The sequence below is a fragment of the Centrocercus urophasianus genome, unplaced genomic scaffold (genome assembly GCF_019232065.1).
Source record: "Centrocercus urophasianus isolate 14NV4802_14NV808 unplaced genomic scaffold, USGS_Curo_1.0 seq_10, whole genome shotgun sequence".
NCBI classification, from domain to species: domain Eukaryota; kingdom Metazoa; phylum Chordata; class Aves; order Galliformes; family Phasianidae; genus Centrocercus; species Centrocercus urophasianus.
Window position 1 is genome coordinate 70487488 of NW_024884142.1, and position 25441 is coordinate 70512928.

Genomic DNA, 25441 nt, shown 5'->3' on the forward strand with positions numbered 1-25441 from the left:
ACAGTTTACATGTGAAGTGCTTTCACTGTAAGATACTTCAAAACATTGCACTGAGCAAAATGGCTGACCGGTGTCCTTGAAGCTCTTCCAGATATGTTTTGTTTTTATTAACAATATCTTACAGAACTAAGATGCAACTTAGGCATTTGTATTCAGAAGCTATTACTAGGTTTACCTTAGGGAGAAAGTACATGCTTAACTGTTCCAGTTAACTATGTGCTTCAGTAATGATGTTAAGGATTTGGCATTAAGACTGAAAGAAACCTGAGTCCTAATTAAAACTCATATTGAACAAAGATTAAAAACAAAAAAAACCTTCTGAAATTACTTTTTTAATAAGGCACAGTCAGACATGTATTTATAAAGACTGGCTACCAACTCAGTTTTACTTGCACAGCCTCCTTGCCGCTGTGTCAAAAGCAGTCTGAAAATTGTTTGACCTGTCTGCTGCTGAGAATTTTCAAGAACAAGGCAGAGCAATAAGGCAACTAAAAGAACAAAGCAAGGAAGTTCAGCATTTGTGATGGATTCTGAACATCTGCAGAGTAGTTCATTCTGTAAATGGAGCATTCATCTGTTGTTATTAAAATGGTGGTCAACTGCGACAAGGAAAATAGAAGAGGTGCAAGCAAGGCATGTTTGCAGAAGGAATATTGCAAAGGTTATTTTTTGTTGCTGCCTGTGAGGTTTTTGATCCCCCTCCCCCACTTCCAAAAACTCAGGACATTTGCTATGTTTCAGGTGAAGAGCATTTAGGAATTCCCACAGCTTTCCAAGATAATCTAAATTGAATTCTTAAATTTCCCTCCATTACCCAGGAAAGCTGAACGTAACAGGAGTTTGCTTGACAACAGGTCAAATATCAGTGAATGAAATCTCCATTTAGATAATGAGCCAGAACTGCCATTCTATTTTGCATTTCTTATTAGAATGAAAGAAAACCTTCAAGAATAATAACAATTCAAATAAGTATACCATTATTTTGGAAGAAAGTTCAAGAACTCATAAGATACCTTGTTGTTTCAAGAACATGAAGGAACTCAACCCTCAGAGAAAAAAAAAAAAAAAGGAGGAGAAGAGGGTGCAGGATAGAGGAGAGAAACCTTACCTTCCCCTCCCAGTTAAATCCTTGAGGAATAATTGCTTGAGAGTACCACCGTATGGCTTCTGTGGCCTATGAATGCTTCACAGATACTCTAAAAAACTATCATTTTAAGCTGCTTGCTTTCAGTTTAAGTCACTTAAAATAAAAATACTGCATTCATTCCCCTATGATAACCAAACCAAGAAAAGAAGTCATTAAAAGCATTTCTGATACAAATTTGTATCACGTATTAAAAGATATCTTATAATTCTGTAAAACAATTAAAACACACAAGTTTTTAAAAATTCTTTCGCACAGCTGAACTCAGTGCAGATTTAAGATAAAAAAATCTGTAAATGAAATAAGCATAACAAATGTTGAATATAAAATACATTCTAAAGTATTTTACAGAATGGCTGAATTTCAAGCAAAGAACTGAGGATAAAGGATGTTAATGACAAGCAGCCACATACAGAACACAAAGCAATAAGTTTAAATCAGACTATTTTGGTTTGTGTAGCCCTTTATTAGCAACTAAAATAGAAGATATCTGTTGTACATCACGGGTAGTAACTGACTATACTGGAGTTTTATTATATTCTAATACAGGATCATTTATAAATGCGTTGTTTTCCTTTTTTCCTTTTATTAAAAAGCTTCCACTCCTTTTTTTCCCCCCATTTACAACTTGCAAAACTATTCTGAAAGCTGAGTACATGTGCACAGGTCTGCAAAGAGTGCAAATTTAGGATATGGTAAATGCTTTACATGTCGCACTTGTAAGGACTGTCTGCCACCCATGCCTTCACAGCTATTATCTTTCCTAAAAACCACACAATGTTTTGATACCACTCTTCCTTCCATCGTCCTAAACAAGAAAGCATTTTTAAATGAGTTGAAACTAAGGAAGGACTACACCTACTAGAAAAGAAGTTCTATTAGTTTGAGGTTTCAGTATACCCAAAGACCAGGGACTGTATCTTTGTAAGGGCTAGGCTGGGACCCCGTATACAGAATGTGTGCAGGTGCCATCCCTGAGCATTCAGCAGTTCAGTGAACCATAAGTGCTCCAGCTGCGTAACTCACTGAGCTGTCTTGCCAGTTTCGACACTGGCTTGATTGAGCATAATTCAAAAATGAAAAGCTCATATTCATTCCATTCTTCTGGAGCTCATTGATAGCCTGGAGAAAGGAAAAAAAAAAAAAAAAAGGGATTAGACCTCAGTTCTTTCCCCAGCCCCTTGAGGGCTCTTGCCCCCCAATGTACTACATACATCCATGCAGCTCTATACAGCAATACCAAACAACCTTTCAAAATAGATCCTTTGCAAACCACTTACACCTCTATGAGGAATTTATACAGAAATACAAAAAAAATTGTTAACAGTTTTTAGACAGTATTTTTTCCATTGAAGAAAAAGAAAACACCTGAAATACATTTTGTGACAACTGGCAAAAGCAAGCTAACAGAGTTTAGCCCAGTCCCATTGCAAAACTCATCATTATTTGAGGCTGAGTTAAATATTTCTGCAGTTAAGCCATAATACTGAATTTTTATACTCGCATCTCCAAGTATTGATATTGTTCATATGAACTTCTAGAGATCACACTTTAAAAGGCCCTTCTAGATGTTCTACACAGACTACGTTTCCAGAGAATTTTATCTTCCCCTTGTAAAAATGTTAGCGTGCCTTATATTTTAGATTTAAATTGTATTAAAAAAAAAATACAGCGAGATTCACTCAAGCATTATGATAAATCCACAGCACTCCATCAGTAAAGCAGCTGTGACCCATTTAAACTAATAAGTTAAGGCAGGTTTATGCCTGCACTGCATCAAAGCAAAGAAGTATAAAATACCAGTTAAGCTGAACTCTAATTGCCATAAATTTATGAGTTAACGGTGCACTGCACTCATTCTTACAGAAGTGCCTTTGCATCACATTTGCAAACAATGTTGTCACACATCACAAGGCATTCACAATAGCTAGCTAAATGCAATACTGAAGAAGAATATACACATAAAGTGCATTTCTAAGTACTGACTCAGAAGAATAAGAACATACTTCTTCACAGAGATGGATTTTATTTTAAAGTGCCAAGAGAAAGTGAATAACTTTCATTGAAATCCAAAAGGATCATGGTACCTCATCTCCCTCAGGCAACTGAAAGCCTCAGGCTTTGTAAGAATATTTGTCTACGAGCAAGACAAGGAAATTAGAGACCGAATTGAGAACGCTTGCAAAAACAAATTAATTCAGGACTTGCCATTTTAGAGCTAAGGAATACTTCAGCAATATTACATGTAAAACAAATGCAAACATGTTGCTAAACGTTACGCATCTTAATAGATCAGACGTTACTTACATTTAATAATACGCCAATAGGATGTCTTCCACATATTGTATTATGGTATTTCTTCAAGTAATTGCTAAAAGATACAGGATCTAGCTGCTCTATAATGTTCATACCCTGAAAAAGAATTGATAGCAATGATTATTTTACACATTCATAAGCAGGTATCTGTGTAATCATCTACTTATGAACACAGAGGATTTTTACTCCTCATGTGCTCTACTTTCTATCGAGGGCGTCTCAGCATGTGAGGGTCTAGCCTGCAGCCTTCTTGCCACCAGCCCTTAAATTACAAAGGCAGGAACTCTTCCAAATCTGTCAATGACCCAATGATCTGTGATACTCTCCTTACAGGTATCAATGAAGTTCACATTAAAAGTCTCCTCTCATAGACTAGTTGACTCCCACCTCCAAGGATCCCTGCTTTCATAGGATTTTGTACTGCAATAAGCAGACACAGTTACTAAAAAAGCAAAGCAGGAAGAAGTTTCTCCTCCATCTGTTTTCTCTGCTAAATCTTCAAAGACAGAGCACTTCCCTGGGACTTCTGGATGTCAAAAAGCTCTAGACAAATTATACGTGTGCAAATCAAGCACACAGACTGATGTTTCCTAGACATATCAAACACACAAACAAGGCAGTTGATCTGGGCACAGGAGTGCCATTTGCTTAAGCATAAAAATCAGATCCAGAATATGTCTAAAGCACTGGCAAGTTGGGACACCACAGAACCCTAAGAGCCAGGAGACCATGCTTCCATATTCCACAGGGCCATCACATTAATACATTCCTTTCCAACCACAATGAGACCCACAATGACATGGGGTCTATAGGAAAGCTAACACTTGCATGGAAAACAAAACCTCCCACGTGTGCAAATATTGGCATTCTCAAAAGCAAATGGAATCTTGCAACTACACACACAGCCTACTCTTTTCCTATCACCAAACAGCGAATCATACATGATGAAAGCAGTTCAAAGCAGGTCAAACACCACTGCTGTCCGGGTTTCACCACAGTTTTGTTTGGCTACACCAGTGTCCATCTTCTGCTGCTTTTCCTCCCTCTGAAAATGATTAATTCTGTTCACCAGGCCAATGAGCCCCAGACACTTGCTAATCAGTAGGACACATAGCTGTGCTTCTTAATTGTAGCTGAAGAAGCAGGAAGGTTTTTCCTCAGAGACCAGAAGAAAAGCATACACTTTGCATGGGAACAATGGGAATTTTATATTAGAAAGCTACATTAAAAAGGAAGAACAGAGATAATTTCTCCAAAGATTTCTTTTGTTTCTGTTTCCCAACCACTTCTCCTGATTTTGTGAAGCAAGTGATAAAAGCAGAAATCATGATGCAGGAAGAAGTCTGTCTGAAGTCTCCACGTCAGGAGTGAAACCTCTTTAATACTCCGTAAGGGTGTTGGCTGATGTGGCAGATATACTAATTATTCAGACTGGATCACAGCCGAGAATGAAGGAGCTGGAGATTCCCACGAGCATCAGGGGAGGATTAGAAGACAGCAACCATAACCATCACTTACGTGTAATTTTAATTAAAAACAGACATAAGATGATTTCATAAAAAGATTAACTTTACAGAAAAATAAAAGCAAGCTATACTGACTAACTGCTGGCAAGAGCCCAGTTCTTGTAGTGTCACAGAGAAGGTGTTCAGACCCCTGGCTGGTAATCAGCTGTTACTCACACTCTAGATCTACAGAACTTAAATGAACGCCAAAAACAAAGGCAGCTCCTCTCTAAGTAGCAATGATTACGGATACTGCTGCATTTCTAAGAAGTTTAAGAAGCACGTACTCAAATCATGCATTTATTGCTGAATTGTACATGTGAATATACTAAAGATAGCAGAACCAGATACTGAATGAGCTCAGAAGAACATATTTCATCCATTAACAAACCATTTCATGACTTTAAAAGAAAGGCTGCTCGCCTAAGAAGCTCACTTTATAACCATAAATCACTAGAACATACTGTGCACGGGCATTTGAGCATGTCTCAAGTGAATGAATGAGGATTTATAAGAATGCCTCATAAGCTTATTTCCATGCACAAATCAGCTCTGCAAGCATTTAGAGCTACACAGTTCATCCCAGCAAATATTAACAGAGCTCCATACGTTGCTGAGTTGATACAATCCGTTGGAGATTGGCAGTAACCACTATCCTATCAGCATTCAGCACCACTGGACATTCCAAACTTCCAAATTTAAGAACTGTGGCAGAACCAAGCTTGGTTCTTCATCTAAAATGACTTTGAGGAACAAAAGAAATACTTCAATCAGGTGGTGCTTTGTTTGTTCCAGAAATAAGTATGAAGCTAGTCAGAAACTTTCAGCATTTGGAATAACTGTTCTAAACTCAGCTCAGCTGAATTAAAAATATATGACAAAAATGTAAACTATCACAAAGCTTTATCACAATATCACATAGACATTACAGCATAGATCAGTTAACCAGGCATGATAAATGGCATCTACAATTACCTAGCATGGTGTATACAGTGTAATTAAACACACTTAACCACCATTATCACACTTAGGGAAGCAGAAACTTGGTGTCAACACTAGTCAGTCCAGCTCGCTTTGTACACCAGAGTCACCCAGACTAGGAGATAAACATAAAAATTAATGGCTGGGCACAGCAGAGACTGAAGAGGCAGGCAGTCAGGCAGGAAGTCATAGTCTTGCATTACACCTAAGCTAAAAAGACTTCTCAGGTTGGAGCTCTCTGGAAGGTACTAACACACTGGAGTGGTCGGTAAAAACCACCTCAAAAGCCAGCCGTGCTGTGCACTGCTTCTCCACAAAGACAGCTGGCTGCTCCTGAACAGCTCCCCTTCCAGTATTCAGAGGAACAGAATCCTGCTGACTCAAGTGAGATTCAAGGCTTCACAAATAGACACAAAGCGAGCAACCTGGCAAAGAAGGTTGGAATGCATAGTCTGAAATCTCTGGTCAGCCACAATCGAAGAATAATTACTCTTCAATGATGCACTGCAGAATACTCCTCTGCTCTTATTTAAGAAGCAGGCAAGTACCAGGTTATAACACACAAAGACAGTGCTGTACATCCGCTGCTTAATTACAACTGTCCATTTGAGGCTTCTCCCTGAAGGTACCCCTGTTAAAGAGGAGGTGTGGTGCCCCTGTCAGTGATCACACTGCAAGGCAACAGAAGGGGCACATAAGAGTTGCTGGGGAGAAACTGACATTTGCCCAGCAATATTTACAACTCTGTATCTTCTATGCTCGAGTCTCAAGTCTTTAACAGAACCACAGTAAATGAAATTTCTCACAGTGATTAAGAGGTTGGGAAAGCTCTAGTGCCTGGAATGGTGAGGGTTGTTTATACACTAGCTAGGAAAAAGTCACACACATATACTTAAGATGAAGTCTAACTAAGATCACAGTTCTTCCATAAGGCTATTTCTAAAGCAAAGTCATTTTTATCTCAACACAGAATACTTTCCTGCTTACAAAGTCTGGAAAAGTCTGCTGCTTTGCTGGCTAGTAAATAATTGTAAATTATTGCCCTTAGCTAACAATAATTTTATTGGATCAGCAATCACAAAGGGTGACATCTCCTCTGGTTTTAAAACAGCTTTGTCTCTAACTTCATGCTATTTTCTCTATGGAGAGGCCCAGAAGTTATAACCGTAGTCTCTGTAGCACACCAAGTGACATTAAAAAATTCAATACTTGAGATAAACAAACAAACAAAAAAGTAACTGAATGGGGCATATGAAATTGAATAGAGTCATCCAAAAAGCTGGAAGAATATGACAGGCAAATCTTCGTGGCGCTGTGCTTAATGTCCTATTGCTAGAAATTCCCTAAAATCACTAAAAACATCGCTCTGTATCAAGTTAGAACATGGAGTCTTACTATGGAATTATGTTTCACATATGCATGATATGAACCAACAGGCAAGAAAGTATACTGCCACAAAGCATGGTTAGTTTTCCAGTTAGAATTAAGACAAAGACAGTACTTTTCAAGTCACTACACTGTGTACAGTAGACAACAATTTCACCAGAGCTTCAAAAATGTCATTTCTTTTTGGCTGAATAACTACAAAAAGAAACAGCCCAAAGCAGCATATTCATCAAAAGTAATTAAATTCCAAAGTCCAGCCTTCTTCACAGAAACAAGCAAGAGGAAACTATGTTTGCTAACACACTTTTTCTCCTACAAAAACATGCAGAGCTGCAAGTTCTGGGACTCTACACAGAGAAACCTCTCAACTGACAATAGGAATTAGTAAAAATGGCATTGAGTGAAGGCAAATTTACTGCTTCTATTCCAGCAATGATTGGTGAAAACCAAAGACGTCAATACAGATACACAAAGAAAAAAAACTCCAGAGCTCTCTCCAACATATTTCTTATTTTACTCATTTCAGACAGGAGGAAAAGAGATAATGAATAAATGCTCCTTAAATAACAATAGCTGCCTCTTCCAAAAGATTTACAGAAGTTGCAGAAACGATCCAATATTTTTAGTTGAATTTTGAAGCTGTGTTCCCAGGAAAATTACTTCTACTCTGTGAGTTAAATATTATTTTGAGGGTTAACACTTTTTTTTTTTTTTCCTATTTAAAAGGAAATATTTGGCTCCTATGATTGCAAAGAAAATGTAACAAAACTGGTATTACAGTCTCTTGTGTATTTCACATACATTCCAACCATTTGCCAAACCTAGAACATAGTATGGTCTAGCATTTTTCCCCAGTCAACCGTTACAGAATAGAAGAGAGGTAAGACTGCTCCCCCAAGAAACAGGGACTTGTGTTTACCTCTAGAGCACAATCCCCTACAGCCTTTCCTCTTCATAACAGATGATGCTGAAACCTTTAACACAATCATGAAGATCACAAAGCTGTTTCAATATGCAGCTATCAAGTCTGTACTACCACAATATTTAATAATTTTGCTGTTTTTCATAGGCATAAGAAGGTGCATGGACAGGAATTCACTGGGGGAATTGTAAGTAGGTAAACATGCATGTATTCTCATAAAATATGCTTATTAGCTTACACCCACAATGTACCGTGCACACTCAGTAAAACAGAAGATATTAGTAAAAAAAACACAGTTAAGTTCTTTCTCTGGTAAGTAAAGGAAACGCATACATACAATAAAACAGCCAACCTGTAACACTTTGTTAGAGAAGTTTTCGACGTGTTCAAAGTAATGTAAAGTACAGGAGAAACTTGTTAGTTCCACCAAATCTGAAAACTTACCATTTTATCTAGGTGCTCAATGGATCTATAAATTTCTCCTTGGGATTCATCATAGTAACTGTAACGGAACCTCTGACCTTGAAACAAAAATCATGTATAAAATAAAAAAGGGAAAATTTGTAGCTAAAACACTCCCTAGTACTTACAAATTAATTGAAACTGTAATATCTGTAAGTAGTACTCTTCATTTGCTTTACACCTTTTAGCTCCACTGAGAAAATTTTAGGGCTACCACAGAAGCAGCCCAGAAGCCAAGCAAAAGAACTTAAGAGAAGGGCAGCTGTACTTGGAAAAAAAAAAAACCAAAACCAAAACCAAACCTGCTCTGTAGAACTGACACTGCAGTATCACTTAGTAGTGGCCTGTTAATGCCTTGGACTCAATTTCTGTAAGTTTACATGTAAAGTAACATTTCTTTTTGCTATTCCTCTTCAGACAAAAGGTCAACCCTGGAGTCAAGCTACTACTGCTCACACAATAATACCCACTGTAAATAAGGTTACAAGAAAAAGCTCATGATAATCCAATTAAACAGTTCTAGATGGCTCATTGGCCACAGCTGAACACAGGTCACTCTTCTACAGCTCCACCTATTCCACAGTTCAAAGATGAGTAAAACATGAACTCGGTTATATAAGGTGACCGAAGATGACCATGAATAAAAGGGAAGAAGGTCTGCTGTGTAACATGAAACATCTTTGTGAAGCAGTTCCCCTTTCCAGCAATTGTTACAGTAAAGGGAAAACAAAGCATTAAAGCAGAATGACAGATGTCAAGGCTTCTGGAATCTATCTAGTTCTGCCACCATGAAGAGGGATAACTCTGCTGAGTTGGCATAAGTATTCCATTTGCTAACTTACCCAGCAATAAAATATACAAAACTTATTTCCAAAGGGATGTTGTCATGTCCAGTGAATTGTAAACTAGTTAGTTTTGCAATATCCTTTGAGATGTTTAAGAATAAAAAAAAAAAAAAAAAGAAACTTCAGATATTTCATTGTAAGTGAAAAGATATTTATAAACTCGTATTTCTTCACCACTTCTTTGCTACACTGAAAAATATACTATCACTTCATTTTTGTCTATTGCTCCAACTTTTTTTTTTTTTTTTTTTATTAAAGTTTCAAATACACATTTACCAAAAGTTAAAATGTCAAATTGTGTTTCATGAAAGACATTTTTTAAGAAGCAAATACAAAATATTAATCATACTGCTGTCATGGAGAGATGTGAAACTTACCCCAATGGCAAAAGTCAGAAGAAACCACAAAGAGGTTACTAGGATCAGCTAGGTATTTACTGAAGAGTTTTCCAAATTCCTGCTCTTTTGCCTCACTCAGTGCTCCGACCAACACAGGAATAATAGTAAACTCATCCTTATGGCTTGTAAGCAAAAGAAAAAAGGCTGTAATTTAAATGACATCTGAAGGTGTTTTAGGACTTGCTAACAATTTGCAGAATGTTTTAAAAGGATGTTTTAGAGCTATAGTACACGTGATAAGGATCACACTCCTAAGTTGCTCTAAAACCTGAAACCACTTCAGTTTCAGAATATAAACCCCTCCCCAAAACAGCATTTTTGCTGCAAAATGGAAACACTAGGAAAATGAAAAGACACATTGAAACCAATGAACAAAAAGAAAATCTCCGTGTACAAGTACTGTCCAAATGTAGACTATTTTTCCAAGCAAATAATACTTGTCTCTGATCCCTCCTCCCCAAGGTTTTCATTGAAAGATGGGGAACCATGGTAGGAAAATCCCTACAAAGAATATTACCTCTTCTTTCTGTACTTTAAATGTCTCAACTGCATTTTAATGCACATCATGGACCTCTTGTATGAGAAGTAATTAACCTTAGTACCTTTCCATGGCTTTAGCAGTATAAGGCAAATGCATTTCAATACTGTGTTCATCTTCATCTGTCTGTAAAGACATACGCTCAAACATTCCGGTCTTCCACAGCTCTCCATAAACTGAAATGAATCAAAAATATTTATATCATTCTTCCCCACACACAAACAATAAAGCAAAATATAGTGCACCATTATCAGAAATAAGCCTAGTGAATCAAATTACTTGTCTCCAAGAGCTGTCAACATAAAGCATTTGATTTCTGCATCAATTTAAGATTAAAGTTATGTTCAAGTCATAAACTATTTAATTCACAGAATAAAGGCGTGTTAAATCAAGTCACCTTGTTAGTATTGAGATTTTCAGTTATGGTACAAGATCTAATAATAAAGCTTCATAGCACAGTAGAACATAAGAAATATACATGCACTGCCTACACTTTCAACTCTGATTTTCCTAAACTACACCATCATAAATATATATTTTTTAAAAGTTGACCAGCTGAGCCATTGCTGGATGTATTACTACTACAGCTACTGAATTATGAGGTCTAGAGAAAGCAAAATCTGATTAAGTAACCCACCCCTATAAGTTAATTTTCATTCTCCTAAGCAAACTTGGTGGTATGCAAACAGTGATCTCTGCATTTGAAAACTCTACTCGGTGGGTCACCTGATGTAGAGCACTGCCTCATCCTCCATTACAGAAATGCAAAACCTGAACTATTTGGTACCTAAGGAAGATTTTGCAGGCACCACACAGGAAGCCTGAACTAGCTTGGTTAATCAGTGATAATAAGATAGCAACATAAAACTGGCTAAATACCACTAGATTGCTAATTAGATACTGTATAGTTTAGATATACTTTGAAACATACACAACTGAGAATATCACAGCCATCTTCACTGCATCTTTAAACTTACTGTCAAAGACCAGTCTTTCATGGACTAACACTAAGTCCTGTAGGCACTGCACCAGTGTAAAAAATAAGTCACATGCAATAGAGCATCCAAATAAAGGTAGTTTTTTGTTCCTTTATTAGAAATACACTCAAGCCAACTAAAGCACTGTGTTTTTTGCAGATAGGATACTTCAGAGAATGCTGGAGCACGCGTGTGGAGGGGCTATTAATTAAATGCAGCACTTGTTAATTTTGTGATTGCTTTTTAAGATTTGTCAAGAAGCACAAACTCATACTGATAAAGATTATTTAAAGAAAGACTGAGTATTGTTCACACGCAGGAGCAAAAGGCAATGATCTTAATATATTAGTGCCTGCAACCACCAGGATCATCAAGAAGTTAGCTTTCATTGGAGTAAAAAGTTTCACATTTGTATGCCACACAAAAGCAATGATGTGCCCAGCACCACAAGGGTCCTCAGCACTGCACTGTCACAGCTAATTCTAAAGCCCCAGCAGTCAACAGCAAGTAAGCTTTATTGCACACTTACTCTTTTGGTCAATTCGGAGATCGTACAGAGGCGTTCTATAAATGTCCACACTGGAAAGTGCACATCGGGAAAGGGGCACGTGATGGGAAGGCCCAAGAATGAAAATTTTTCGGCTACAACGATCAACAAAAAAGGCCCAGAATTTAGACAACAGCAATTGTACAGAGACTTGGTTTCGAGTGACAAGTTCAGTAAAAATGCTGACATACGAAGTGATACTTTCAGCAGTTACCTGGTGGTTAACAGCAGAGTTTTATTCTATTATGAATCAGACCACGGATCAATCCTTGAACCAGCCTCACTCAGTTACTCAGAAACAATCATAAGACCAGTGCAGTAATGCTTCATGTAGCTTTAAACCTCTTAAACAGATTATATGCCAACACTAATCACCTAGCAACTGACTGGAGTCATCTGAAGGCAGAATTATACATGATAGCCCTTTGGTCCAAGGAGTGAATTGAAAAATCTAACTCAACCTTCAGTTATACACAGTCAACGATTACAGGTATGCACTCTCAAATGAGGATTATAGATCTATCATCTATTCAGAGCTGTTCAATAGTTTACTTGATGAGCCTTTACTTCACGCTTTACCAAATTCCACTTTAAGCTAATCTCAAATGGTGTATTTGTCCAATTGTTGCATTAAAAACAGGGATTTGGATCTACACACTTATAGCTTCAGCTGACATTGCCCTGATATTCTTCCACCCATCATCAAGATATTTCATGAAGTCATCAGTTCCTGGCTCTTGCTTAACTATTAGGAGCTCTCCTGTCACAGAACTTCAGAAAAATCTACAGGAAATTCAGCTTTTCAGAATCAGGATCACATGATATTTCTGCACTGAACTAAAGTGGTGGAAACATCAAAAGATTTTCATTTCTTCTTTCTTTACATGTGAAATAAGAGCAATACTAAAATACTGTACCTGTTTACAGAGCTCATACAAACCAAAAAATCTAAATGTGCAATAGTTCAGTTGAAAGATTAATTACACTCTAGTGAATTCTAGACATCCCATGCAATAAAACAGTAAGTGATCCAGAAAGTTCAATTAACTCACTGTATCACTGAACCTGGGGAACGCAACTTGATTTAGTTTTAGAGAAACCAGTTCTCTGGCACACTAAGTTATCTTCACTTTGTTTACAATAGTTTAGAGTGCATGCTAACATTGTCTTTGGGAGTATGACACTTATCTCATAAGCAATTGATAGAGCCAGTTTTTAGACTGGCATTACAAGATCCACACAGTGAGTGAACATTGGAGATGCTTTAAAATTCTCATTGAACAAATGTTGCTGTCAAAATAGGCAAGAACTATGTTTTTTACTAGAATAAAATCTCTTCATATTTTTAGATGAAGACACAGACTACAGTGGGGGTAGTTTGTTGGTGGTGTTTCTTTTTTTTTTTTTTTTTAAATTTCGGGGTTTTATTTCTAAGCCTGTGCCATTAGTAACACAAATCCATTTAAAACTATTACAACAAGTAACTTCCACTGACTTCAAGTATTATATACATGCAATGGTTACTTTTTCCTCCACAGCAGAAGAGAATCCTGGCAGCATTCAGCCCATAATCCTGCACTGAAAAACCAATGCAGAATTGTGATCAAATACTTCAGTATACTTAAAAGAAAACAAAATCATCCACAAAAAAATAAAATGGAAACAAAGATACCCTGTGACCAGTAAGATACAAAATAGCTCAGGCTCGTAGAAAAGCGATGGAACATTGAGTAGTAAAGCAAATTTTATATTATTATTTGTTGAAAGAGCACCTTTAGCATCTCCCTACTAGAAATGTAGCTGCCAATAAATCTCCACATTTCTGAAAATACTGCTTTACATGTTCTTCCTCAACAATATCACACTATTTTTTTTTCTAAGATTCAAACAATTTGAGCACCGTGAGGTTTAAAGAATAGAAAATGAATGCATAAAAGACAGAAAAAAAACCAAACCCAAAAATATAAGGAAAACAAGAAGCACTGCATAGACCTCATTGTAAGATTTCTAAAAAAGAGTTTAATACTTACGTAATATTAGGATCTACTTGCTTGTAAGCATGGGCTGCACAAGATCCACAATAGGTATAACCTGCATGGCTGTAAATCAAGTTAAACAGTATTAACTATGTTTAACATTTTTGTAAAACACACATAATATTTATATTGCTATTAAATATTAGCATTTTCATCCCCTAATAACTAGAAATAGCAAGAATAATCCCCAAACCATCTCATGGAACAGCTGAAGAGCACTATCCCAATACTGAATGCATGCATGACATATTTGTAAAAGAGCTAGCAGTAAACATGCAATAGGCCTCCTTAATCAAAGCACCTTTCATTATTTATAAAAGATACAGTAAATCCACTGTATAACTGCATACTGTCAGAAGCTCACAGTAATGCTGAGAGTGCAGCCATAAGATATGGGAATAATACAATGTTGGAGGAAGTCTTCCTAACCAGATACGTATAACTCAATATGGAGGACAGTAGAAGAATCTGGCAAAAGCAGACTATGTGTTACAACAGCAAGGAGAATAAAAATATTAGGTCAATGATGAACACCACCCTCAGCAACAGAATAAGTGGGCACAAGGAAGGGAGTGGAATGCAGCATGATGCATATACACAGATAGTATCTGGAGCAGGTTATCCTCAAAATTATCCCTGGATTTTACTTCAAAAGGGTACACTACTGTACACTAGGCGGATAAAAGGGAGACAGACTGAATCAGCCAGGTTAACAGAGCCTTCAAAAGGTTCCATCTAATGCGAGTTTTTCTGTCCTTCACAAAAATTTTATTAGCCATATTCCACATTAGAGATATCAAAACAAAGGCATAGGTGAATGAAACAATTCAGCAAGGCCACAGAAGTATCTCCAACAGTTCTGGAGAAAGAATTCACCTTATCTAAGCTGCAGCTAGAAAGTCTTTCTCCAGATATTCCTGCAAGAAAAGAGCACGGCAGACTGGGGACAATTTCTTCCATTGATTCAATACTATTATGAAATACTTCTAACATTACGTTAACACTATGATCCAACAGGAAATACAGGAAGTGAATTAAGGTGCATTTTCTAGAATTTCCTTCCTACTCACAAGGAACTGGAATACTCAGCATACCTTTCTTATACGTATGCCTTCACTATTGTCATTAAATTTAGTTCTACCTAAATAACTTAAATGATGCTTGTTTCTCCTGTAGACCAAAACAAAACACACCAAAAAAAAAAAAAAAAAAAAAAAACCCACCCAACAAAAGCAAACCATTTTTGACTGCTGGAAAATGTTTCAGTGCAGTTTTAGCTTTGCAAAGTTGTTTTCTCTTTGCTGACTTCAAAAATAAATGTACGCATGGCTGTTCAGCGCTATAACTGCATTGAAAGAGTCATCTTAGGCTACTACTCCATCTCTTATCTTAGTGGATCACAAGGAAAAGATTATTTCTTCAATCCATCTGCAAAACAAAACTGACCATATACTAAGATGATCATGGATTTATGCTACTTCCGCTTCATTTTCTAAATATTATCTGGAAAAAAAAACATCCACATGACATTCCTTTCAGCTATAGTCAAGATTTTCCCAGTTTTCAAAAATCACTCAGAATAAGTATGTATTTAGCAAACCAAATATTATACACACCAAAAATAGACTTCAAACTTACGGTGCAATAATGGCTCTAGCAGGTCTCTTTGTGGACTGTACTTGAGAAAGCCAGCCTTCTAGTTGTGCATTCAGCTGGGGTCCTATGAACACATAAGGAAATACTGAAGCCATTAAAAAAAATATATATGTATACACACATATATATAATATATCAATATTTAAAATAATCTTAAACTTCAAGGCCTGTGTCTCAGTCCAGAAAAAGGAAGTATAAAAACCAACATGCCTGTAATGTTCAAGTTTGCACTAGAGAAGTTCCAAATTCCTAGTCCTTGAAGTCAATTTATTCTACATCCACATGCTGTCTGGATAGATGCATATCATTAGAAAGCATGGCCACTGATCTCAAAAGGGAGCTCAGTAGATTATTTATTCTTCCAGTAATCATATTCACAGAATTTAGTAGTGGTAAGATAACATATGCCAAGAAAAAACAATATTGGAAGATGGTGTGCCTATACATATTGAGATGATGATGGCCAACAGTAATATGATAGAATACAAAGCACAACGTAAAGCATGTTGTAAGCTGGAAGAACTGTAAAGAAGACAGCTTAAAATAAATGCTAGTACTAACTCCACAACAGCTTCCAATCATACACTACAAGTACATATACTTCTCGACATAAACTTAGCTACATATTTCACAGACCAGATCTCATCCCCTCTCAAGAGCAGCATACAGCTACACAAAACATTGCCAATATGCCAGCTTTTGTAGAAGGGGATGGTAGGAGGGGAAAGGACTTTCTTTGTGGTTGTAAAGATTCCCATTTTCTTACATGTAGAAGCTGAACACTTATGCAACTCCTTTCCATCAATCTACAATCACCTCCAGGGCCTCAGATGCAGCCTACACCTTTAATGTGGCACAAGTGGCATGCTGCAGTGCTGTAACCTTATAAAGCAATGAATCTGTCCAAAATACCCACATATCAATTTAGTTCTGCTGCTTCTACTGCACGCTTTTAAAATTTAAAAAAAAAAAAAAAAAAAAAAAAAAAACCAAAAAAAAAAAAAAAACACCCTTTTTTTTTTTTTCCTTAATTCTCCCAAAACATGTTCAAGAACTTTCTAAAAAAAAGCTCTTTAGGAAAGAACTCCTTGAAACATCTCCTAACCAGAGTCTTAACCAACCCATGAATCAGCCCCAGCTTCGCCCTTCTCTCCAAAAAGGACTCGGTGCAACTCTATAGCAGAAGTGCCAGGAGCTTACAGGCAGCCTGAGATAGACTTGGACTCACCCCCAGCCAATGTGTTTGGCCTTCTTTCATTCCTTCTCCAGCAGCTATTTTTGATTAAGAAGGCAGTTAAGACGATTTATCTTTCATTAAGACAAATCAGGTAACTCACTGGACAGTTTGAACACAAGGTGCAGAATCTTTGGTAGTTTTCTAATATTCCATATGATTGTTCAGAGAGGACCAAAACCAGAACTTCTGCTCTTACAGTGCTGTGAAGTAAGGCGTCCTGTTTGCTCGGTCTGCTGGTACAGACTTCTCTTTCTACAGGCAATAAAATCACTAACAAGTCTGTGTAACCCAAGGGATGGAACTTCTATCAGTGTTTACTCAAGGATGGAGTAACAGGTTTTCTTTCAGCCTTTTCTCCCCCCTTTAATGGTGACTTTGGAGATCATTAACTCAAACCTAATGCAAGTTTCCCTATCAACGTATACATCTTTTTGATATTACTTGCATTAGAAAATGTAAGTAATCAAATCCTTTTCCAAAGGAAGCATGCAAAGGAAAATGAAATAACAAACAAACAATAACCCCCACACACACATACCCATCCAACCTTTTAGTAAAATAAAACCCAAATAAACCTCAGTGCCCCCAGGAGAACTCGCATTACTGACAGGATTACCTGCAGCTCCCTGTTCTTACAAATATTTTCAGGGGGATATTCTAGCACTGTAATTTCCTTGTTAGCACATTACCCAGGGACAGAAAGCTACTGTTAGCACCAACTTAAAGCGTTCAGAGAGGTTTTTCTTTCAGTTTATCAAACATGACAGCGCTTAAGGCTAAAGTCAAAATATTTGAAATGAATATATACAATATAAATAAGCCCACATTATCACAGTAGGTATGTTCTGCCATATGGGATGATATAATAGGAGACGAATAGCACCGTAAGTTTTCTTCATATGTGAACGTGAGTTAAAATAGAAAAAAGCTTTTGCAAACAGTCCCCAGATAAGTGAAACAGTCAGCTCTTCAGCTGACAATGTTGCCTGTCTAACCTTGTGCTGCAGGGGTGGGAAGGAAGAGGGGTTCCTGTCTCTTCAGTACCAGGTAGAAAGCCCAGCCTGGGAAAGCTGGCAGATAGAGCAACAGTTTGGTTTTTTTTTAGGCCTCAGAAAGCCTGCTGAATTCTGTGAACAGTCAGCATGCTTCAGCATTAATACTGCAAGATGAGACCTGTCCTTGACTGAAGAAAGATTAAGCAAAAACCATGAGCTTCACTGAAACAAGCAATATTATGGCAGGATTTCAATCCTCTGAAATAAGGTATAAGTATGCAACTAAAGAATGTTGACGTTATCTATGGATATTTCACATCCTGTTTTGTTTAGCAAACTGGCAGAAATTCCACCAACTAAGAATAATTGTGAGTACAGACTAAGTCTCCAGCAGACAGATGTACAGGGACAGCTACAGACACAGTTGGTTCAAGTTTCCTGCCTAGAAGCTGCACTTATTTTTTTACAATCAACATCATCCAAAGCAGTGAGCAAAAAGGAATCATTCCATTAAAATAATGGTTAATAATGGTTAAATGGTGTTACCTCATGTATCAAACATGCAGCACTCACACACTTCGGTTCATCACCCCTGTTTAGACTCTTCACAGTGCAGGCTTTGTAAGCTGCACCAAAGCAACACATGTTCCACATAGCCAACCTTACACTGCTGGATGAGACTGAAGCGCTCATATGCCACGGCCAGCAGAATATATTGGAAACTTGCTCTGGACACAGCCACCACCATTACCAGTGCAAAACCTCTCTTTTCAGGCCAGTGATTTGAAGTCTCTTTTACAGTGGGTGTCACTTTCATTGGCAGAGCATAAGGCTCAATCAAAATTCTGAGCAGTACATGGGACACCTGTCTGATCTCTCAGTCATGCATATATAACAGGTGCAGCAGTACAAGTAGTGGTGGAGCACAGTGACAGTAACACTGTTTATAACATGATTTGTTCTCAGAACATGGCTAATTACTGCATATGTACTGTGAGGAAATGCAGACCCTGTCCCCAGCTTTTACGCTTCTACTTTCAGCTTTTGCCCATCTAGCCATGCGCTGTTCTACAGGAACCAAACCTCTTCTTCACTGCACCTTACTCCTTAGATCTTCTCGTTATCTTTACCTATAGATGGGAAAGTCTACAGAAGTAATTCTAATACATCCTACAGCAGATATACTTGTTGAGTCCCTAGTCTTGTGTCAGGTTAGAAAAACCGAGGTCAGTAACAGTGAAACCTTGGGGGCTACCACAAAGCAGTTTCGTGATAAACTGGAGGAACTCCTATGCCTGCATCTTCGAATGGGAGTCTAAACCAATCCAACTGTCAGGCAGACTTCAGTTTGGAACGTGACAGAAGACTGACTAGTTTCTCTTCCTAGTTACAACTGCAGAAATATAACGGTTGTTTTAAAAACTACAGGTTCCACTCGAAAAAAAAGTGCTTATTTCAAACGGCAAACGCCAAATTCTTGAATAAAAAACAGGCTTTGTACTGACAAAGACTGGAATTTGTCAGGAATAGGAAATGGCTTTCAAAGGCTTGTGTTGATAAGCACATTCTCTGCTGCTGTGATATAGACTTTTCCAATACTGAATACTGATGAAACACTGAAATCAGCCTAAGAGCAAGGCAGAAATTTACTTAGGTGAATTGCAGGACTGCAAAAGAAAACATCAAAATACAAATGAAGATTATACTTACGATACATAAATTCCTACTTTACACACTGCAAGAAGAACATAAAACAGCAGGTAATGCTTGAATGAGGGAATATAAAACTGAAGCCACAACACTGAAATCTGCTTTGGTGGCAGTTCCCACGGGCACGTGCCAGCTTTCCTGTATTCTACCAGTTCTAATTTGCTTCACCGAAAGCTATTGGGAAATAAATAATCAAACACTGTCTACATCCATTAAGAACATCAGCCAACACGCACCTACTTTATGAAATCCTCCCCAGCTAGGCCATTCAGAGACAAAACAAACGACCTTCTGTTCTGTAGCTCCAAGAAAGTGATTTAGACTCTAATGTGAAACACTTAGGTGCTAAACGTAATCAGAATTTGTGTAAGTATTCACAAGGTGATACTTGCAGGACTGTTTCAGGAGCACACCAAACATAAAGCTCTTTTTCAATTTTATTTGCACCATAAAAGGTGAAGCTTTATTTTCTTTACTTGGAGTGTCTTGACTTCAACTGTGTTTAAGTGATCCAGCTAGAAACAATAGCCAGGGAAGTGTATTTAAAATTACTTCAGTATACTTTTGCACTGCACAATGTTGAATAGAGAAGTCTGCACGTTAATGCTGGATCTCTTACAAATTAATCATGGAACACAACAACGCATCCACTTTTCCCATAAAATTTCTAAGAAAGAAGATCAAAAGGGGAGAAACATTACATGCAGTCTTTAACCTCGCAAAGCAAATACTGAATTCTTGAGATAATACAATTAGTTGTTCACAGATTTTAAGGTAAGAACAGTTGTGCTTGGCTGCATCTGAAATGTGCCAGCTAATGTCACAACAGTAAGACTTTGTGGCCAGTAATTAATTATCTTGCAAACATTATTAGTGAAAAGAGCTGGGTACAGCAGCATCAGGTCACTATTTCCTCTCATTTCACTGTCCCTCATGTTTTCTTTTTCTCCTGGATCCACTGCACTTACCAAGACAAACAACATGGTGATGTTTACATGCATTACTTCCGCATTATGTTTATGAATGCGCCTTGGTGAGTTACTCCAAATTATGGGAGCGCACCAGGCTTCCTGGCACACCAGATTATGGACTTCCAAAAAACTTGGATGAAACAGCAACCAACTCCCTTAGCCCCCTCCCATACCTGCATTCACAGTCTAACAGCTCACAAAGCCACTCGCATCATTCACTTCTGGCCCCTTCTACCACCACAGACACTCAGGCTCAGCAAAGCACTGAGCAGCAGCTCTGTGCTGAGTGAAGGCAGGATGCCGTGGCTCCAGAAGTCAGTGGGAGGCACCCCAGCAGCCACATTTGTCTTCAGAACGCATGCAGAAGGCCCGGCAAAGACCTGACACTCATTCGAGAAGACAGTCGCCGAGTAGAAATGGCTGTAACTGATGTACACACTTTTTTCTGATATTGATAAGAAATGAGTACAAGACAACCATAAGGTTCTACCCCTCACTCAAATATCTATGCAGAGATAGACTATTTACTTGGCTCATCACACAAAGTAACTCAGGACTGCAATGGCCTTTCAAGTCAATGCAGTGATTACTATGCCAACTTACATTTGCATTAAAAAGCATACAGAAATTAAGGTCAAAGGATTTGGTACGGGCTACCAGAGCCACACTTCTGATCACAAGGCTTAGTCACAGAGAACAGAAATAAAGCGTACCTAACACGATGACAAACCCATTTTACAGGACAAATTTCAACTCATGCAGTATTGTCATCTACATGGTCAATCTGATTTTGCTCACGTGATTTGGAACAACTCGCTCACATCCTTTGTGTTTTAATTGTATCAGGATGCCACTGACTGGAGAAAGGTTGAGAGAAGAGAACTTATCACACACTCTATTAAGGAGTGCTGTAGTATTCGATCAGCACTTCCAGGAGCCAGACAAGGCAGGCTGGCTGCCAGTAAATGAAGTGTGTTAAGCACCCCGTGTGACATCTCACCTGTAACGGCATGCTACACATAATGTAAGAAGATAACCGGATACACAAAAAATAATATTTATTCTCATTTCAGGGATGCATGGATCAATGTCCCACAGAACTGGCTAGGTTGGCTGGGGCCCTGTGCAACCTATCTAGTACTTGATCCAATGGTTGACAATGCTGCCTTGGGTAGGGGTGCTGGAACCTGACAACCCTTGAGATCCTTTCCAACATAAGCCACTCTATGATTCTATCTAGGAAAGCATCTGCCCTGTGTTTTGAGCCATGGAAAATTATGTGATTTTTGTTTCATGTTGTCCCTAATCTTCTCCTTTTCCCTGCTGGTCAAAATCAATTTCTCAAGAGATCTGAATGCTAAGCAATTGAATTAACCCAGCAGGATTTTCTTCCAAAAATAAATCAGTGTACAATCTTTCACCACAGAATGATAATACTTCAGAAATATACATGCATCTGTTAGAGCAGAGCAACAGGTTCATCATTTTGTCTACATTAGTATGCCTGTATCTTATTTTCGCAAGCAGTTTTAGCAGCCACCATACACCAGGTTGCTAGGCCAGAGAAGCAATGGCACGTCACATACTATCTCAGACTTTCAGTAAAAAAAACAACAACAACATACAGATAGAAGTCTGGAAGTGACAAAAAAAAGTTACTTAGATCAGTAGCCTACTCTTAGCATTGGTCACAACAGTACATTTTCAAAGCTTATTTGCAGAGCTTCCCCTTTTCAGAGCTGCTGCTAAGTTGAAGGAGGAACATTGTTCTTAACTGTCTGACCAAACACATCTCATTAGACAAATGCTCTACAAGTCCACATCTAAAGTCCATTAATATACTATTCAGACTGATGTGGGACAAACACGAACTTCCCTACACCAAGAATTCTAGAAGATGTGATATTCTATCATAATTATCATCATCCAGAACTCAACTGCAGAAATTTATTAAGGAAGTTGCTTTTTAAGTGTTCTTTTACAATAGCACGGTACGGATGTAGAGTACTTTGGAAGTTAAGCACTACCACCACCATGAAGCATCCCCCAACTTCATTGACAAGCAGAAGTTGCAGTGCTTTCTGCCTGTGACATCACCCTCCCTCTCTCAACAACAAAGTTGTTTACTTACAGCTAGATATGACACACTAATGTGTAGGCACGCCTAGATGTGCATAATCAGGCAGCCAGTCTCAACAGCTCTGAAAAGTTTATTAACATCACACAATTAGGTGATGTATTCTCACTAGAATGTAGCGCATGTTTATATTTTCCAAGGCAGAACACCCAAGCAGTACATATTCCATAGCTGGAGAAAACAAAGTGGAATGAGGGTTTATTTTCAGCTAAAGCAATTGCTGCCCTACAAAAACGATTGGTCTTCAATGAGAAAGAACAGTATTTCTTGTAAACCCTTTTAAGGGCATCCTTTCAAGGATATCCTTTAGCCACAATTCTGTTTTCCATTTCAGATCTGTTCTTCACCCTCTTCTCCCTCAGCTTTCAGGGTCCTCTTCTCAGCTAACTTAATCTTTTTCCCAGATCAGACATCGACTGTCAGATCTTATAAATTTTTGAACATGTCCTTCAAGAACCACATTTCTTGTTGCCCCTTTTGGACAGATGTAGCAGGCTAATAGTCATCTTACCTATGGAGCGAGATGAGGGTTCCCAAAGTACCTGCTTGCTCTGCACAAGGGAGCTCAGCTCTATTGAAATAGAACAGTTTTCAGGAGATGGGAAGCTTAAATGCTAACCAGTTGAATATAACCCATCAAATCGCTTCTGGGTAAGCACAAAGGGTGTAGGTAGAAGGACTTGATTCCTGCAGAATCACAGGAATGCAAAGAACTATTGCTATTCTAATTCTATGGTAAACGAATGCCCTCTTGGTCCTCATCTGTTTCCTGCTCACTTTTCATAGACCCTCCCCAAGTAGAATTCAAGAATGAGTTCCCAGGCAGCAAACTACATGTAGCCCCTATCTGCAGCCTCACACACCCTATGTAAATGGCACACAACAGCTCTACAGAAAGAAACATTAATAAAGTTCTCTCATTCATAAAAGAATCCCCCCAAAAGGTAAAAACATCACCTAAAACTTGCAGTCTATGCAACATTATCCACCAACCCCAAAGCCACGGACTAGCAGTTACAATTTAACTTGTCAGAAGTACCATCAGCACAACTAGTTAGAACATGATTCCCTTTAATATCCTTGTTTGGTTGTTTTCTTGCAGGGAGGTGCCTGCCACCCTACCCAACCCCTCCCCAGCCATTAATAGCCACAGGCAGCCAGAGAGTTTCTGGATGTCCCACTGCAGACAAGTCCTACTGGCCAAACTGGTCACACAGACCTACAGAGATGTAGTCCCACAGAACTACCTGCTGAATTCACACAGGGAAAAAAACAAAACAACAACAAAAAAATGCCAGCAAACAGTAGCTATGCCTCACGAATTAATTATGATGCAAAAGTAGATATTGTTTTATTTGCAACCTGGAATGAAGCCAGCATCAAAATCAAAGCTACAAGATATAGCTAAGGTCCTTTAGTAATTCCACACTGCAAAGCCATTTTCTGCCATATTAATAAACAAAACGACAAGAAGCACAAACAGATGTGATGGTGTCACCCAGTCTTAACATTCTGATGTTCGCACATTTAAAAATACCTTTGACACAGTCCTATTTGCTTGCTAGAGGGCAACTACCTTTCTCTCCAAACAACTGGAAAACTAAATTCAAGCTGTCTGCTCCAGACACAGGTTGGAGGCCAGTTGTGCAATGGACACAGCCATTATGCCTCCAACGTGAGGCTCAAAAGGAAGACAGTCATTCTCTATTGTTGTCTGGAAGCAGACAGCCACAGCCGACAGCCCTGCTCCTTATCTCACAGCCTGCATCTTCCGGTATCACCTCCCCCGTGTATTTCTTTACTTCCTTTCCAGTTTTTTTTTTTGCCTCATACCTTATTCATTACTTTGTGAAGGAGAGAGGAAACCACTTCATTACAGCCAGAAGAAGTCCTTTGTAAATATCAGTTTAGGATTCTGAACACACAGAGGGCTTTGACTGCACCCTTCCCCTATCTCTGCACCCCAGGTGTTCTCTACAAGAACCTCTCGCTCACCCACATTTCTGCAACGGTCTTTATCCCCAGGGCCAACAGCGGACTGTCTGCTGCACGTCGCTTCAGTAACAGCTATGGAAACGCAACTGGGATTCCAACACAGCTCCAAAACCCAGCAGAGGGTACCGCCACGCACACGTGCATAGAAACAGAGCCATTCCTGACTTCTGACGTGAGGGTGGGGAGCTCCCCCCCTCCAACGCACCACCTCCCTTCTGCTCTTTTCGCACCAATATCGCTTTTAGAAAAGGCACACAGCCCGCTCCATACAACCGCTAGCACAAGAGGAGCTTCGGAGGAGCAGCCACGAGTCGGGCCGCAGGCAGAGAACGAAGCCTCCTCCTACCCCCCAGCCCGGCACCGACCCCTGCAGCACATGCTCCGCGCCCTCTAAACCCCAAGGAGGAACCCCGGGCCACTCGGCCCCGGACACAGCGCCGGGAGGGGCACACGGCGACACGAGCGGGGGGGCCGCCGACACGCCGCCAGCCTCGGCCCCAGCTTGCCGCGGCCCCCCGCCCGCCACGTGCCGGCCGCGCCGTCGGGGCGGGGCTCGCCGCGCTCCCCGGCCCCGGCGCAAAGTGCTGATTCAGCCCCCACCCCCCGCCCCGGGCCGCGGCGCCGCTACCTGAGGCAGTGTACCAGCTGCCGGCGTGGCTGGCCTCCCGGCAGAGCACCCGGTT

General features: G+C 39.0%; 1 protein-coding gene across 1 annotated transcript; it reads right to left on the reverse strand.

Moving 5' to 3' along the window:
- Positions 1 to 1589: 1589 nt before the first annotated feature.
- Positions 1590 to 25441, reverse strand: MEMO1 (mediator of cell motility 1; the record flags this gene model as incomplete). The annotated part of the gene is made up of 9 exons (XM_042818561.1): positions 1590 to 2266; positions 3452 to 3556; positions 8699 to 8775; positions 9939 to 10081; positions 10562 to 10673; positions 12004 to 12116; positions 14052 to 14120; positions 15696 to 15777; positions 25387 to 25441. Coding segments are annotated over 9 exons (888 nt in total), but the record flags the coding sequence as incomplete, so codon positions are not given.